Consider the following 16,511-nt stretch of genomic DNA (forward strand, 5'->3'; position numbering starts at 1 on the left):
CTGAGCACCGGCTGCTCTTTGGGGCCCACTGTGTGTCAGTCTCTCCAGGACTAAATCTCAACCGCTCATTGCTTTTGCAGAGCAGGGTGGTGGCGTCACACATCCAGTGCAGCAGTTTGGGTGCACCCAGCACCCATGTTGTGCAGGGTGCTCAGGGTGCTGCAGCAGACACTGGTCTCTGCACCGTGTTCTCTTTGCTTGCTCCTGGCTTTGTTCATCTTGTCGAGCCCTCAGCCTTTCTGTTCCTGTCACACCCTGATGAGCGCTGGCATGTTTGAAATGCTGTCCCCAGCACACCGTCCCCTTCCCACCACCTCAGTCTAATCCATCACTGGCTTTAGCACTGATTCTCAGGAGTCAAACAACAACAGCGCTTCTGCAAGAGCAGCTTTAAATTGATACGAGCCGTGAGTCAAGAGGAACAATTAAAACGCACACTTTAAAATCAGCGTGTTTTACTTAGCCAAGCAGTCCTCGACATCAGTACTGCCTTCATTTGCTAAGTCATTTTACAGCCCACTTGGCCTGTAATCTGCCCACTGTTAGCTCCGAGTGCTCCGCTAGAGCGGGCAGGGACAGTGACCCTGAGCTGCTTTGCTGCCTGGTTCTTTATGCTTAGTTTCACTTGAAGGGTCTGGGCCGCAGTGTTTGGGCAGAAACACCGCAGAGACAGGGTTAATTATTGAACCCTTCTGTTGCTGTTGGCAGGGGGATAGCCCATCGCAATATTGCTGTTGGTCTTCAGACTCTTTGCACACCTGGCAGCGGTTGTACGTGTCAGCAGATCAAAGTGAACGGCCCCTGCTGTTACCAACAGCTCATGCTAGTTTGGCGCAGGTATAAATAACCCCTGTCACTGAAGCAGTGTCCTCTTTGTGCTGCCCTCTCTGAATTCTCATCTTCCAGCCTGGGAATAGCACAGGAATTACAGCCCAGGGGGTAGAATTCAAACTGCATTTCTACAGTGGTTTATATTAGCCTTTCTCTTCCAGCAGAAACTTTCTGTTGGTGTTTGGTGCAGAGCAAGCATGACTGGGTATTGCTAACATGCCTCTTAATGAAAAGATGAAAGAATTCCAGAGTGAGGGCAAAGCCAGCACTGAGCAGCCTCCGCATTGCTCTTCCCTGGGGTTCTTACCTCTGGCTTTTTGGGGACCTGTTATTCCCTAACTGCAAACCATTCCCGGTAGCTCCTGACCCTGCAAACTCAAAACGGGTCTGTCTGGGGGGTGTGAAGGAACACTTTAGCAGTGAACGTGGGCTTTGGTGTGTGCTGCTTCTTGAGTATGTGCTCTGATTTTTTCTTTGCTCCCCACAGGAGACAGCCTGAACACAGCCCAGTATCCGGTGGGCTTGTAACTCAGCAGGATCAGCATGGCCAAGGTGCAAGAAGCAGATGGGAAAACCCAACCCTTTGTTTCCCATTGCCGAGTAAGTGTTGTTATTCCCCACTCCAGTATAAACCCATGTTGTATCCACACACAACAACCAACCTGCGTCTCCCTGTCCAGGGATGTCATGAACAGAGCCCCCGGGCAGCACTAAGTTATGCGTGAGGCTGAAACCACTCATCTGTAATCAGGCAACAAAATCAAACTCGTTTAATGGTACATCCAGACAGTAAAAATCAGGCCAGTAACTGCACCAGCGACACGGATAACAGCAGCATGACACATCCTGGCTGCACGCACAGCCGGCCCCACACCGTTAGTCAGCCCCTGCTCTGCAGCGCAAAGTTCTTGCTCTTCTCCATCCGTTTCCTTTTGCTCCCAGTGATCCTGCCCACACCTGACGAGCAACCAGAATCCAGGCTGGGGCAGGTATCCTGCCTGGATACGTACCTTGTGTGTCAAAGCCCCTTTAGCATCACCTTTGCAGTCACCTTTACTGTCGCCAGCAAACAGCAGATGCCTTCAGGCGGCGAGTCGGCTTTGTGGGGAGCCTGTACACTCAATGTCCTTAGGGAATGGGCACAAACCACCTTGGGAGCAGAAGCAGAGACCACATCACCCATCTCAGCTCGGCTACGAGTATATATTGTGTTTGCTCCTATTTTCTTTTCCCGGTCCAAAGACTCTGGATTTCCTTTGTATGGCGTGAAACCACCGCAGCAGCAGGGCTGGCCAGGGACTCCTCTCTTGCTGCCCCGTATCTGTGGGGGAGTGAAACTTTGAGGAAATCAGTGCATTGGTCACATATTCCCCCACAAAATCAGCCTGCAGGGTAAGGGCTCCATTAAGGCTCGTGGCAGCGTTACAGCTCCCCTTGGCAGGATGAGAGATTAACCCTCCCTGTTCCTGACCCCCCCAGCACCCACCCATGGAACAGGCACCAGTGCTTTTGCCTGTTGGAGCTGGGCTCTCTTTGACTGCCACAGGCTTTTGTGTCACTTGCTTGGGTGTCCCCTGGGAGTGCTGGCCATGGACACCAACACCGCAGTGTTTCAGGCAAACTGAAAGCTAAATTCCACTTTAAGATGTGCTAAAATAACTTAGACTCCAAAGAAGCCCTGCACAGGAGTGATTGATGGTGGGAAAGCTTTCCTGTGTCCAGGTCAGCTGGCATCTAAGTGATATTAAACCGACCTGGGCAATATGGCTCAACAAAGCTCTGCTCAGCCCATTCATCCTGACAGGCCAGCTCTTGCCTGGGTGGAGAAAGAGCCGGTGACAAAGGGCTTGCTGAGATAACAGCAGTGACTTCATTCTGTAAATGACTTATTTGTTCAAACCTGCTGCACTCTTCACACTTCTGGAGTGTTCTGCAGTGAATGTGATTTGGTATCAGCCCAGCCTAGATAAAACCTGCCTTGAAATCGCTGTCTTTAGGAGGAAGAGGTAAACTTTTGCCAAGCATTTCCAGTCTGGATCAGTCCAGTCACTAACCTGTTGGATCAAGCACTGCTTTCAGTAACACCTGCAATAAGTAAGTCTGTGGTAGGTCACTGAGGTTGTTCCAGTTTATATCAGTGCAGACAACAGTCAGGAATGGGATTCTTTTTCTTATTCACCTCAGTTACACAGTTTTAGGGAAAAAAACCCACTGATTCAAAGGAGTCTCTCGTGGCTTCTGTACAGGTAAGAGGGGCCCCGACCCTGTGCTTGGATAATGGCCATTACTTCTTTGGCATCACCCCCCCACCATGCTATGGGTGAGGGCCTCCTGCTCTCTGATGTCCTGCAAACGTGCAAAGGCTTGAATGCAAACCTGCACACCCTCTGGGTCATTGCTGCATGAAAGTGAGCTGAGAAGAGAAGCAAATGTACCAACATACCCTCTTATTGCTTCTCCAGATGGAAAACTACAACAAACCTCTCCTGGAGAGAGCTTCTCCTGCCTTCCAGGAGCAGCCAGGAAGCCCCTTGGAGCCTCAATTCTCAGAGGTAATTTATGAACCGATTTAGCACCATGGTTTGTTCTGAAAAACCCAGATCCTTGCAAACCCGTGCGTGTGTTCCCCTCGAGCTGTACAAGGGGTGTAACAGCCAGGCGGGCTCCAGCTGCACTGTTACAGCTCTGCTGTTAGAGCAGAAGGGCAGAAGATGTGAGCACAGCCCTGTGTGTGCACAGCCTCATCTCCACTTGGAGCGTGGTTGCCAGCAGAGGCAGCCAGCGCTGACGGTGCCTCGGCCCAAGCGCTTCTCCAAGCGCTGATGTTGTCTTTACGAGGCAAACGTCTCTGCCAGGGTTCAACACCTTTACATCCTCTCCTAAATGAGAAACACAATCCCCACAGTGGCCGTGTCTTGGGGACCATTTGTTGCTGCTGTAACCAGTACTGAGAGAAGAGGAGAGCGCTCCGTGGCTCTCAGACACCGTGCAGACCGGCTGTGGCTGGTGTGTGGACAGTGGGGTGCTGGAGGGAGGGTTGGGAATGGTTGGAATGGGGAAAACATTTTTGAGCCATCGCTGCTGCTCAGCCCAGCCTGCGGAAAGGGCCGAGCGCAGAGGCCCTGTCAAACCTGCAAGAGGTGACAAATTACTGTGGCTCTGAAATGAGAAAGGTGCAAATCTTCACCAGGATGCATTGTGCCTGGAGTGAGCTGGAAAAAAAAAGGATGTGAACATTAAAAGCATTTAAGAAATACCGTGTAGCCCGTTTCCATAGCAAAGGTAAGGGGTTCAGAGAAATGAACACGGTCAGGTTTGGGGAGGTCATACTTGCAGTTAAACAGCTCCTGTCCTTCCTTGGCAGGGAAGGATTGTGAAACCCTCGATGGACAGTGCTTAGAAACGCTCTTGAAAGTGCCGGTTATTCCTGCTGCATCCCCAGCAACGTGCAATTCCAGTTTGCTCTTTAGAACCCCAGCACAGATGGTGCATTACACGCTTTGGAGGATGCTGACCTCCTGCTGTGCTTAGTGCAAAACCTGTGTGCTTCTTAGCTACCGAATAACAAGAAAATCTATTGTTTGGGAAGACTGGGATCTGTAATCCCAGCACCATCGGTCAGATTGAAAGCCTGATTCCTTAAAAAGCAGAAGCTCAGCTGTGATACCACGGATATACACACATGGATAACACAGAGATGGCTTTGATGTTCAGATTCATTCATACAACATTCCAGTCATGTCACAGACATATCAGCCTAAAAGCTTTACCCCTTCTATTGCAGTTCCCAGGCAGAGCCAGGGCCTGGCTCTGCCCATGGAGGCTTTCCCACGGATGCTGCACAACAGCCACACAGCTGGACAACCGCACAGGCAGCAGGTGAAGCACCACGACAGACCAACGACAGGCACAGGAACACAGATGGTAAGTCAAAGTCATTTCCCTACCCATCACCATTCACTGAGGGCTGAATTCTGCACTTTGCTGTGAATGGAGTAACAGCTTTGGTGGAAAATGGTGGACTTGAGCATGTGTTGAAGTGAGTTTCTAACAGAGGGCTCAGGCACCAGCTGGTGTGTCCCTGCTGCTACCTTTTTGGTTCTTTGGGGTGTTACCCTGATGAACCTAGTGCCCTGAGACAAATGGGTTTGAAACTGGGTTTCTTTGGTTTTGGTTTTATGCAACCAGAGTTCTTAGTAGCTGAATGCTGGGTGGCTGGAGAGGATTAAAACCAAGCAAACACTGTTATTAAATGACATACCTAAGGTGACTGTCAGCCACAGGCTGCGGGGGGCCTTTGTGGCCATGGAGTGCTCTTCTCTCCAGCCACCACCAGGAAAGCAAGCCAGGGCACGGGCACGGAGATCAGTTATTGCTTGAGCCAGCTTCAGTGCTGCTCTTGCTCCCAGCACACGTGCTGAGTGACCGGGTTTCTTCCCCATTCCCTGTGAGAGCTTTTCTTGGTGCATTACACATCTTGGGCAATGCGCACGGCTCCCTGCCTGCAACCCCTCCTTCCCCACAGCTCCCATTTGCAAACGTGGAGTGCACAATTCTGGCAAACAACTCTTTTGGCCTGCAAAGAAGGCGGTGGGGGTAGGAGAGGGCTTCTTCAAGGGAGGTTTTGTACGTAACCGCTTTTTGGGTCTGCTCTCCCAGCAGCACACTTTGGAACGTCCCAGGTGACAAAAGGACCAGGATCATCTGGACAGCACAGCACCAGCTCTCCACTGCAAGCAATAAGGTAAGCAAAAAAGCTTGGCTTGTTGGGGTATTGCTGAAGCAGGAGGCAAATGTGAAGCTGAGATGTTTGAGGTCTGGGTGAGCCGGTGCCTGGACCTGCTCTAACTCTGGCTCCACAGAAGCCTTCGTGCTCACATCTTTGCCTCTCTACTCTCTCTCTCCCACAGCAGAGCTGCCTTGGGTTTTGTTTCCTTGTCTGACTTGTTTCCTAATCTAGCTTCCATGTGGTCAGTCCACGTGCCAGCAAACTGGCACTGCTCACCCAGGCAGGCACCTGCAGGACAGGCAGGAACAAGCAGAAAGTCAGGGAAACCTACCTCTTTGGCTGCAGTCATTGACTGTAACTCGGTACGTGTGCCTGTGCTTCTCCACACAACACCAAGGCATTGTTCCCAAGCTCTGCTGGGTCCGGGTACTGTGATGCCATAACCTGCTTCCTTGGGCGCAACTGTATTTTGGGCTACCTAGAAATACAGGACTGTCTTACCTGGTAAAGGGTTTCTGGAGAGAGCACTCCGCCTTTCAGGGGTGAAGCACCCAGCTCCTTCTGCCTGCAGGCACTTGCCAAGGGAAAAACCAGGGCAGGAACCTGCTCCTCTCTCCCCAGGTCCAGCCCTGGTCCAGCGGAACAGCACAGGGCCAGGCTCCCTCCCCTCCAGAGCCCACCCCCTGCTCTACCTCCACGTGCTCTGAAACACTGCTTGCGTTGCTCCCAAGGTGTTTGGGATCAGCTGTCTATGGAGGATGCAGCTCTCTTCATGCTTGGGCTGGAACTGAGCAAAGTGCAGGAACAAAAAGCGCTTTAAAGCCACGTTTGCAGCAGGCTTGCCCCGAGCTGCACTTAGAGCAACCCCTGCCAGCACTCAGCCGTGCTCCGCCAGGGTTGGACCTCCAGCTACTCATTAATCACTGCACTCGGTTCAGATGGAGACACAAAGCACGGGGGAAGCAGGGTAAGTCCACAACAAGCCTATGTCTTGGGTGCAGACCAGTGTCTTAGCGGCTGCTCTGCCGGAGCCCCCCCAGCCTGCAGGAAACGGGAGCCCGCTCTGAGGGAAATGATTTAAAATGCCTTCAGATGCCTTTTCACTTCTTTTTATTTAATTCCATAAATATTTTCATAAGGCTCAGTGTCTTTACAACACTTCTTTAAACACTTTTTCTTTTGTTTTATACACACAACTTTGACACTTGTTTGACGGGGTCAAACAGTCCAATAGAAACAAAATAATAAAACTGGCAAGTGCGGATCAGCTGCGTTACCAAAATCCTTTTTTTTTTTCTTTTTTTTTTAATATTTTTTGCTCTTACTGATAAAACCCCAAAAGCACTAAAATATCAGGTATTTGGCTTCAAACTAGAATTTTAAAAACCTTTTTTTTTATATATATTTTTTTTTGTGTTAAATTCTCTGCTACAAGTCCCTGTCGTCAATAGTGCCTTGAAACTCCTACAGCCTCTTCTGTTCTTCTTAAGGAAAAATAAGCTTGGTGATGCCATGCAGAACTTACAATAGCTACTAAATATACATGTTCCCTGAAATGTAGCTGCAATGAAAAGATGACAGAGCATAAAGAGAACAAAACCAGAAACCCAAAGCACCACAGTGTACTATCAATAACATTGCAGGGGACGGCCAGTGACCATCCAGAAACTGAAACAGATTTCAAATATATTTCTCTATGTAGTATTTTCTATTTACAACTGTTAGATGCACCTAGGTTGGTTCTTGTTTGAGCTTTTTGGAGAGGGTGGGGAGGCGGAAGGCTTGAATTTAGATCCTCTGTTCTAGTGTCTAGGTCAAGGGGTAATGCATGTCATTTACCTAGGGAAGAGGGTATTTTTATTCTTTATATATATATATAGATTCAGCCAGAGAAATACCGTAAACATGTAAGTTTGTTACAGCTCTCGTTTCTGCACATGGAATGGTAAGTGGGTTCCTCCTGTCTGGCATTGAAATCAAAGTCTCTATCGGATGCTCAGTCAAAATCACCCCAAATCTGCGTCTGCGCTGCTCCCGCGCACACGAGCAGCCCGACCCTGCTCCCTATGGGGAGGCCACAGCAGGCAGTGACAGTGGGACCCAGTGCTGGTTCTTCTTTGTGACAATGCTCCATCTCTTGCAGCACCGTGGCAATTTATGGAGGGGAAGAGCTTTCTTGCACGCCATTGCCTGAGAGCCAAGCCCCTCTTCCCTCTGGAACAAAGGCCCGCATGTGCTTTGCCTGCCGCCGGCCTCGGCAAGCACGAGCAATGCAAGTTTGGTTTGGCTTTCCAGTTAAGAAAGAAGCTGCGAGTCCAACAAGTGGCCTTGTCAGATCAAGCGAGTCTTGATTTATGATGCAAATAATGGTGTGGCGGTGGTGTTTCGTTTTTCCTAGTGCTGAATATTTAGGAAGCATCTTCTCATAAAAATTATGGATGTCTCATTCTCACTCTCTGAGGCACAAAACAGTAAATGAACAGGCTTAACTAATGTGCTTGTTACTTTTTTTTTCCCCCTAAGCAATTAAAAAGGCAAAAGGAACAAGTGAAATTTTCATCACGTTGACAACAGCTTGTAATCATCTCTCTCTTTCTCTCTCTCTCTCTGCGCATCTCTCCAGCCACTCAGAAATAGTAATTTAACTCCTGAGAACCCACCTCATCCGTGCCTTTAAATACCCTTCCTCTCAATTAAACCAGATAAGATTTGCTATATATTCAATATCCAAACCTGACCTTCAAAATGCAGAGATACAAAAGAGCACAAAAATAACTTCTGATATAAAATTGGGTTGCTTCCTACTTGCGATTCCCTTCCCACTGGCACAGAGGGGCTGCTCTTCCTCTCCCAAACACTAACCTGCCTTTGCTGTTTCTCCAGTTTCTAGATGACTAAAAACTGCAAGAGAGATTAGTTCTGCGCTTAAAATAAACCCCATAGCCACTGCCTTGGAATATGGCCAGAGATAAAACAGGCTCCATGCTCCATGAAAATAATGAAATCACCTCTGCTCTTCCCATTCACTTGTACTAGGGGAGAAAAAACCTCTAGCTCCATGCATGGCCTGGGGTGCTTCTGTGGTGTACCGGGTTCAAAAGAAAACGGTACATTCTGTGATCAATCATTTCATCCCACATTCCAAAGGAGCTCGCAGAACAGCTCTGCAAAGGTTTTAGCTTCCTCTTCTAAATCTGGTTAAAGAGACTCATTTGCCCTAGGAGAAAAAAATCACCCTAGTGCACAAGGATTTTGTTTTACAAGCTCAAACGCAAGCTTTGCGCTTGCAAACAAACGTACTTGAGGCTGAAATTGTAGGAAGTGTCTTTGAGAACAGAGCTATGAACCTCCAAAGGGAGAAAAAGAGAGAAAGGGACCTGGAGAGTTCAGCTAATCCCTCCAGAGCCACCGACAGGGATACACCTCTGCTGAGCCACCGATGGGGTTAGATTGAACTGATCTCTGATTTAGATTAGGCCACGTAATCATGGGCATTGGCTAAACCTTGCTAAACTCCTCAGGTCACATCCATCTCTTTCCTGAAAGGCAGTTCTCAACTCGGCATCAGTAAATACTTCCAATGACTTGGGCAATGATCCTCCCGCTACCAGGTCACTGCTGGCAGCTTGGGGTTTAGGTCAGTGCCCAAGTGAAGCCGGGGATCTCGTATGCAACAGAGGGGAGCAGGCAATGAGTGCAGCCATAGTCCTCCTCACTGGTGGGATCACTGCTCCTGGAAATGGCAATCAGGGGTTCATTAACACTAATTAATGTGGGCGAGACTGTGGCCAACAGGATGGGACCTTAGTTCCTGAAGAAAGAAAGAAAACTGGCCATTTGCTAGAGCCCAATAGCCAATTTTCCTCAGGTGGATGGAGGGCGTGAAGCCATCAGTTGTTCAGCTTTTATCTTTGCAGGGAAAACAAAGATAGCAGTGGGCTTTTCAGAGTGTCAGCTTAAAAAGAAAACAAATCAAACCCCACAGAAAGGAAGCTGAATGCAAAAGAAATCAATAAAAGCCCCTGATATTCTTTTCTCAGTCTTGCTCCGAGTGTGACCAGATCACACTGAATCGAGAAAAAGAGAGTGCTTAAAACGAGTGCAAAAACTCACTGAGGAAAACCCATCTCTCGCTTCCTAAAGAGCTGAAACCCTTTCTGCTGGTTTTCACCTGCCACAACACAACAGTTAAAGCCAGAGAAATACTGCGCAGCAGAGCATGGTGCACAAGGGAGCACATCCAGACAGGCACGAGGCAGACCAGAGGATGCAGGACAGGACGGGGAGCGGGTCGATGCTCATCGCTGAAATGGCAACTCCGGGGACAGCCAAGGAAGGGACGGAGAGGGAGGGAGAGGGAGGGAGAGGGAGCGGAGACCTCCCGGCACTCCAAAAACCAAACAACCCCCCATAAATAAAATCAAATGAAATATACACCAATGTAGTCCATGAGGAACTTCCATGAGGAATTCACACAAGCGAGAAAGCATTCTGGGATGCCAGTGACGACTCGGATGGAAATGAAGGAGAGAAAAAGAAACAAAACAAAATAAGATGTCCAACCAATGGAGTAAAATAAAACAGGTCACATGGTCAGAAATCATTGGTGCTTCCTAGTATCTAGTAGCAGATTGCTTCCCAAAAACAACAAAAAAAGTTTTTGGTCCTTCTATATATATACATATATGTATATATATTATTATTTTTAAAACGGGGGTACATATATATATATGTATATATATTTAGTTGCAACAGTGCTTCTCCGAAAAAAGGTCCATCTATAAATATAATTTTATTTATTTTTATTTTTTAAGTTTTAGTTCTTTTAAGTTAAAATTCTCCATCTCTCTAGGTATTATTTTTTGAATGGTGTTAACCTGCTGAAGTTTTGCCAGAATGGTGCCTGGCTGCGTCTGGGTTCGGTGAACTCGAAGACCTGGGACTGGGATATGCCATCTGTCACCATGTATTGTCCCTGATTTAATGGATCCTGGGGTGGTGGGTAGGCTGGAGGAACCGACTTGGAGTAGCTCACACCTGCATCGATGATTGGGGGGAAAAAGAAACAGATCAGTCAAAGTGCAATTGGGTCAGTAGTCTTTCTTCGTCATGCTATCGCTTCTTATCGCTTAATAACAGGGTCCCAAACACCAGGGAGACGTGCTAGAGACGGCAAACCTACAGAGGAAGGCAGCGGCTGCCTCAAGCTCAGCTCGGAGGTTTCCTACACTAGACCATGTGTTGAAGGCTTGGAAAAGTCCGTTACTTTTGTATTTCTGCCCTCATGGAAAAGTCCTGTGTGACATAAGGAGGCCCAGACCCAGCCAAGCCACATGCAGCATCAGTCTGGTCAGACAATCGCATCCTTCACCCCGCTCACATCTAACACTGCCTGTTTCCAAGCGTGACTTTACCCTCCCACCCTGCCGTGCTTCCAGAGTGGTTCTGTCCCAACCAGTGACCCTCAGGAGCACCCAGCACTGGTTCCTGCTCCAGGATGGAGCGGAGCTGCTTTGGAGGAAGTACTGTCCTGCAGGGCCTGCGCCGCCCAGCGCTGTCTGCCTACACAAAGGGCAACTCGCTGTTCCCTGTAGGAGTTTGTAGGACTTTTCCATAGGGTTAGTTTTAAATTTCCCAGTTTGGGTTCAGCCAAAACTGGCTGCAACACAGAAAAGGCTGATTCTGCTCAATCCGAACTGGCAAGGCTACACTTCCAGGTTCTAGACACGCAATCCCACATCCGTGCGGCACAGCTCCTGCACAGGAAGGGGGAAAAGGGGAGCTTCAGCAAGCTGGGACCTACACACCCTGCTGTAAAGGATGGTGTAGAAAGGGTGGCTCTGGGCGAATGGAGCAGAAGGGGTGCATGTCACCACCAGTGTAGACTACAGGGAACAGCATTACAGCTACTTCTGTATTCCCTTCCCACAGCACCACTGATGAGGGAGAATCCCTCCTTCAGCCTCAGGGCAGCGTGATGGGCTGGAACCACAACTCCAGAGAAGGGCAGGAAGGAGGGAGGAGCAGGGCTCTGGAGCAGTTGCTGTAAGCTCTGGCCATCTCTGGATCCCCTCTGCCGCACGCAGAACTGCTCTTCCTTCTGCGGGGAGGGCAGCCCCGGCGGCGTGGCGGGTGGAGGCTTCCCAGGGCCATCGCCAGGCCATGGCCTCCCCTGGCTTTAGCCACCGAGCAGATCAGTGTCCTTCCTCATCTGGAAAGCGGGATGGCATCACCCACCTACCTCACACGAGGGTTGTGAAGCTAAATTAATTAATGATTGTAAAACACTTTGAGATCCTCGGCTGGGAAGGTGCTAGAGAAGGCAAAATACGGTGATTAGCACCCAGGTACCACAGCAACGTGTGTCAAAGAAATGCGACTCTTTGCATTCAGTTCATGGTTCCTGCCCACACACAGACACATGCTTCAGGGGACCAGCCCGGCACGGGGAGGCTGCACACAGTCGGGTACTTACAGACAAGGGAAAAAGCCTCACAAAGTGCACTCATGGAGCTCACTGGACAACTTCTATAGCTTATTGCATTCTAATTCAGGATCTCGTTTGCATACGAAGCTGAGGCTTTAGTTTGGGTGTAGGAAAGAGGATGAATACGCTTCCTCTGCTATAGAATTTACCAGTCAAGGGTTGTTAAGTCCTCAAAAGGTTCAGGCCAAATGGAGACACCATCCTGACTATGTCTAACTGATCTCTCCTTCACAGCAAATACCATCAAATCATGCAGCTCTGTCCACTGCAGGGAGCAGCCAAGATCTTCCCTTACACTGGACAGAAACAGTTCCATGATTCATACCTATCAACCTTGAACAAACTCACCACAGGTAGTACTTCAAACTCATTTGACAAGCACAACCTGGAGATGTTCTGTGGTTGTGTCTGCATGCTGGAGTAGGGTTACTGATCAACAAGCTTTCTCCTCTGTCTTTCCCAAGCTCCTCTCTCCCACAGGAAGCCTGCAGAGCAGAATGCAGCCCCAGAGCCCTTGTGTCAAACGTGGACAGGGTCAGTTCTAGGATACCTGACACAGCTTCTATAGCAGCCTCATTGACAGGCCCCAGCTGTCAAATTCATCACCCTCTGTGACTTAAGCCAGCGACATTCCATAAGGGCAGAGCATGGGCTTGAGCTCATCCCTGCCCTACCACTTCCATCCCTTCTTCTACCACTGTCATGCTCCAGGGCACCTTGCTGGAAGGCAGGTCAGCGTGTGGGCAGAGTCTGTTCTGGAGGGCAAACTCCAGCCCTGAACCTGTACAAGAGCACACACATTCTCCTGGAGGCCACCAGCCTTTAGTGCCTTGACCACTTTTCCCAGCAGAGACTGGTGAGGAACTTTAGGATCTATAGGAATTACTTCAAAGGCAATAGTAAGTCCTTGTGCCACCAAGATTACTAACCACACAAGACTACTAATCACAGAAGAGCTGTGAATCTAAAGCTGCTGCTAAGGGACACAGAGCAATTGTTCCTAGCTTTGGAGAACTAAACCCACGCTGCTTTAATGACACAGCCCAAAGTCTTTTGCATCCTGTGGCTGCAGAGTAGCCACCAGCCTTGTGATGCACCAGTGGAGCTCTTTACTGTCTCTAAGCCAATTTGTGGAGGTGAACTGATGTATTCTAATCACGATGCAGAAATGCTAATAAATCTGGATCAGCAAAATGTTATGCAAACCTAAAGAAGTAGAGAAAGGACAGTCCGGCTAAGCTCCACTGCCACTGCAAAGAACGCAATCCATACCCTGTCTTCTCCAAAAGAGAACAAGGCAGACTCCCCTGGCCAGATCACCAGCAACCCCTCCTGTTCTCTCCCAAAACAGCCTTTTTGGTCCAGACTCCTAAAGAAATGTCTGCCCACTGGGCCATTGGCATTAACATCTGAGCTGGACCCACGTCCCGAGCTTCTGCGTGGTTCTACATGAGCGAGTAGCTGAGGGTTTGTGCATGTTTATCATACCCATCCTATTTGTCAAGTGCCTTCCTGGCCTCAGCGACCCAAACCGTGGCTCCCAGTGGTGTGCAATGCCAAGGTGCTTGTGGGCATGCAGAGAGATACGTTTGTGCTCTGGCAAGTAAGGCGGAGAATTCTATAGGATACATCTTCCTATGAAACTGGGATACAGCACTTAGTAATAGCTTCAGGTGCCCCAAGAATGGCTTTTCTGGGGGGACATACCCACATTCTAGACAAAGTGCAACACAGGAATGGGGTGGGGGGAATTCGCCTAATCCACACATCTTCAAATCCCAAGAAACAGCAGCTCTGGGAAGAAGCATGGCAGGTATTTTGCTGTTCTGCTCTGGAGCCTTTTGCTCCCTCATCAGAACTTGGGGCCGTGGTGCAAAGTTGTCTCTCGAGGGACTAGTTTTAATATGCAAAGCCATAACTCCAGTGGAATTCCAGCAAAGCTCTTTTCCAATGCTGCTGTGGGCTGCTTGGGGAACAGCATTCAAAGTGCCAAGGGGAAGGATCGATAGAGAAGCAATGATTTCTAGGCACGGCTGCCACTGCCTTCCCAAGGCCTCGGAAAGACCAGCCTTGGAGCTCCTTCTGCTGGCTCCTGCCTAACTCTGCACTGACGGATCCTTCAGCAGGGTGGGGCTGTGGAAATGCTCATAACGAGAACAAGAAAACTCCAGGGTTTATAATTTGGTGCGACAGAAGTGAGAGATGCTGCGCTGTCAGTTCAGTCACTGTGGCTTTTAGCACTGGGCAGTGTCACCAGAAACCTTCCCGATCTCTCAGCTCGGAGGAAGGCAATTACCAGGATTTAAAACTCTCTTTTTCCCTTCCAGGTCTTTTATCTGAGGTTACCACATGACTCCAGTAGCACTGGGAGCTTTGGGAGCACGCTATGAACACACAGGCAGTCCACATGGACACATACAGACAGACCCAGGCGGGACACAGCGGGACACAGGGTAACACTGCACCTTTCCAGGGTCACTACGCAACATACACAGAACACACTCAGAGTTCCCTATATATAACCACGGGAACTCGCCTTACAACCTGCTTACTCCACCCTCAACCTTTAAGACTTTAGCTTATACTTGATCAGGAACTATTTATTTCATAGGCTTTTCTTCCACTGAGCTGTCTAGATATCAGTGCTGTCATTAGCCAGAGCTGAGTGGAAGGCAATTGGATCTCAACACCTGCTTTCTCTGGAGGTGCCGGTAGGAAGGGAAGCAGCACTGTGCTCTGAGCCTCCATCTGCCTCTGAGCCCAACAGCACCTAAGACAACTCGCATCCTTCAGGAGCCATGCTCAGAAACCCCATAAATGCCCTTTCCTCCTGAATATCCCAACCCATACACAATACGGGGTAGCCGGGACCATTCCTCAGGGACACTAATTGTTGTACTCCTGCAATAGCAACGAGTTTCGGTTACAGAAATCAGCAGTAATGACTGAGCGGGTACAGCCCTTCAGCACATTTCAACAGAGGATCTCAAAGCACCTCACCGCTGGTCACTGGGCTGCTGCTCTGTTCCCAGGCAGCAAACTGTGCTGGCTCTGATCTTAGTTCTGCTCCCTGACTGCAGGCCTTGTTTGTGCAGCACGAGGTGGGGTGGCAGCGGGTGGACAGGAGACAGCTTGAGAAACGCAGCACAGGAGAACAACTAATCTTGTGTCCTGGCTCCTCCACAGCCAGGCACAGGAGCCACAAACACTGAGGTAACTCGACCTTCCTGAGCCTATTTATCAAGTCTGTTCCTGCAGCCTGATGTCATTAGCGCGAACATTGAGATAATGATCCCTCCTGTGATAAGCAAAAGCTAAGTGAGGCAAGATGAATAAATGATACCAGGGCTTTATCAATCACATCCAGGTGAGAACTAATGTATCCCATCTCCTCCAGCACCATGCACTGACAGCAAAGATCATGCTGTGCTGGTTCCACTGACAGAAGAGATCAATTCATCCATGGCTGCCCTGGGATGCAGCCTCTCACCTCAAACACCTCCCCGAGATAAAAGTGCAGGAGGACCTGGGCTGACAAACTTGGCTCTTCCAACGAGGGCCAGTGGAAAACCGAAGAGGCCCATTTCACACCCTGCCACCAAACTCTCTCAGTGCCCCTTGTCCAGTCACTGGCACCATCCTTGGGGGTCTCCCAGACAAGAACTTATTCATGATTTGCCCTAGCCTGCAGTGTATCTGACTGGATCCCAGATGATACTACAGGCTCTACTTGGGCTACTAACGCCTTGAGTGAGAAGCCATCTACCTATGAGATACCACCAGTGAGACTAGTGCCTGTGGGCCCAAAGCTTTCACCTGCACTGCTCTGTGTCAAAGGGAAGTGCCCCAGATTATCTGAACATGCAACTGCCCCCGTTTTAAAGTGGTTAGTCCCTGTGTTGCTCAGTCTCTTTCGATCTCCACGAGGCTATGCCTACATGTGGGAAAGGGATGGGGAAACTGTCAGAGCCACATCAATCTGGTTAGCAAGGAAGATGCAATAAATAGGCTTCAGCACTCAGGAGAACGACGGGAAGCACCTACACACTCCATTTACCTGCTAAGACCTGCCCTGGCCAGCTGGCTGGAGCCAGCACAAGTACACTAGCACTCATCTCATTGGCCTCTGCAGCCTTGCTGGGGCAGAGCTTGCAGTGCAGAGCGTGAGAAGTCAGAGAAAAGCTGCTGGGTGTTTGGGTCAGGGCTTTATGACAGCTCACTGTGAGCTCAAGTGATCAGAAAGGAAGAAATCAGCAGGAAAATGCAGTGATTCAGAGGGTGGTTTACTGCAGGCCAAAGCATTTGTGCTGGCTGATGAGTTAACACCTGCTGAGTTTGCGTAGCTGACTGTTCACAGGCAGATTTAAGGACAGCAAACCTATAAGCTGAGGGCTGGGGGTGATGGTGACTGAATGTGTGAGTCCCAGGCCAGGAGGCTAAAGACTTGTCTGGACCGAGGGCATC

The 16,511-nt window shown here is 49.4% G+C and overlaps 1 protein-coding gene across 11 annotated transcripts in view; it reads right to left on the reverse strand.

The window, feature by feature from the left end:
• Positions 1-1,575: 1,575 nt before the first annotated feature.
• The window catches only part of ARHGEF9 (Cdc42 guanine nucleotide exchange factor 9), a 190,149-nt gene continuing 175,213 nt past the window's right edge, over positions 1,576-16,511 (reverse strand). For 7 of the 11 annotated variants that reach the window (XM_062640080.1, XM_062640084.1, XM_062640085.1 and 4 more), the window contains 2 exons: positions 10,438-10,597; positions 1,576-2,152 (listed from right to left, as the gene is read on the reverse strand). In XM_062640080.1, the coding sequence (XP_062496064.1) occupies positions 2,050-2,152; positions 10,438-10,597 (263 nt within the window). In that variant the 3' untranslated portion in view covers positions 1,576-2,049. Of the gene's footprint in view, positions 2,153-6,653; positions 8,017-10,437; positions 10,598-16,511 lie in introns of those variants that run through there. The other 4 variants (XM_062640081.1, XM_062640082.1, XM_062640083.1 and 1 more) reach the window with 4 other exon arrangements.

The sequence above is a fragment of the Pezoporus occidentalis genome, unplaced genomic scaffold, assembly GCF_034315485.1.
Source record: "Pezoporus occidentalis ecotype Australia unplaced genomic scaffold, CSIRO_AGI_Poc_V1 ctg63, whole genome shotgun sequence".
Taxonomy (NCBI): domain Eukaryota; kingdom Metazoa; phylum Chordata; class Aves; order Psittaciformes; family Psittacidae; genus Pezoporus; species Pezoporus occidentalis.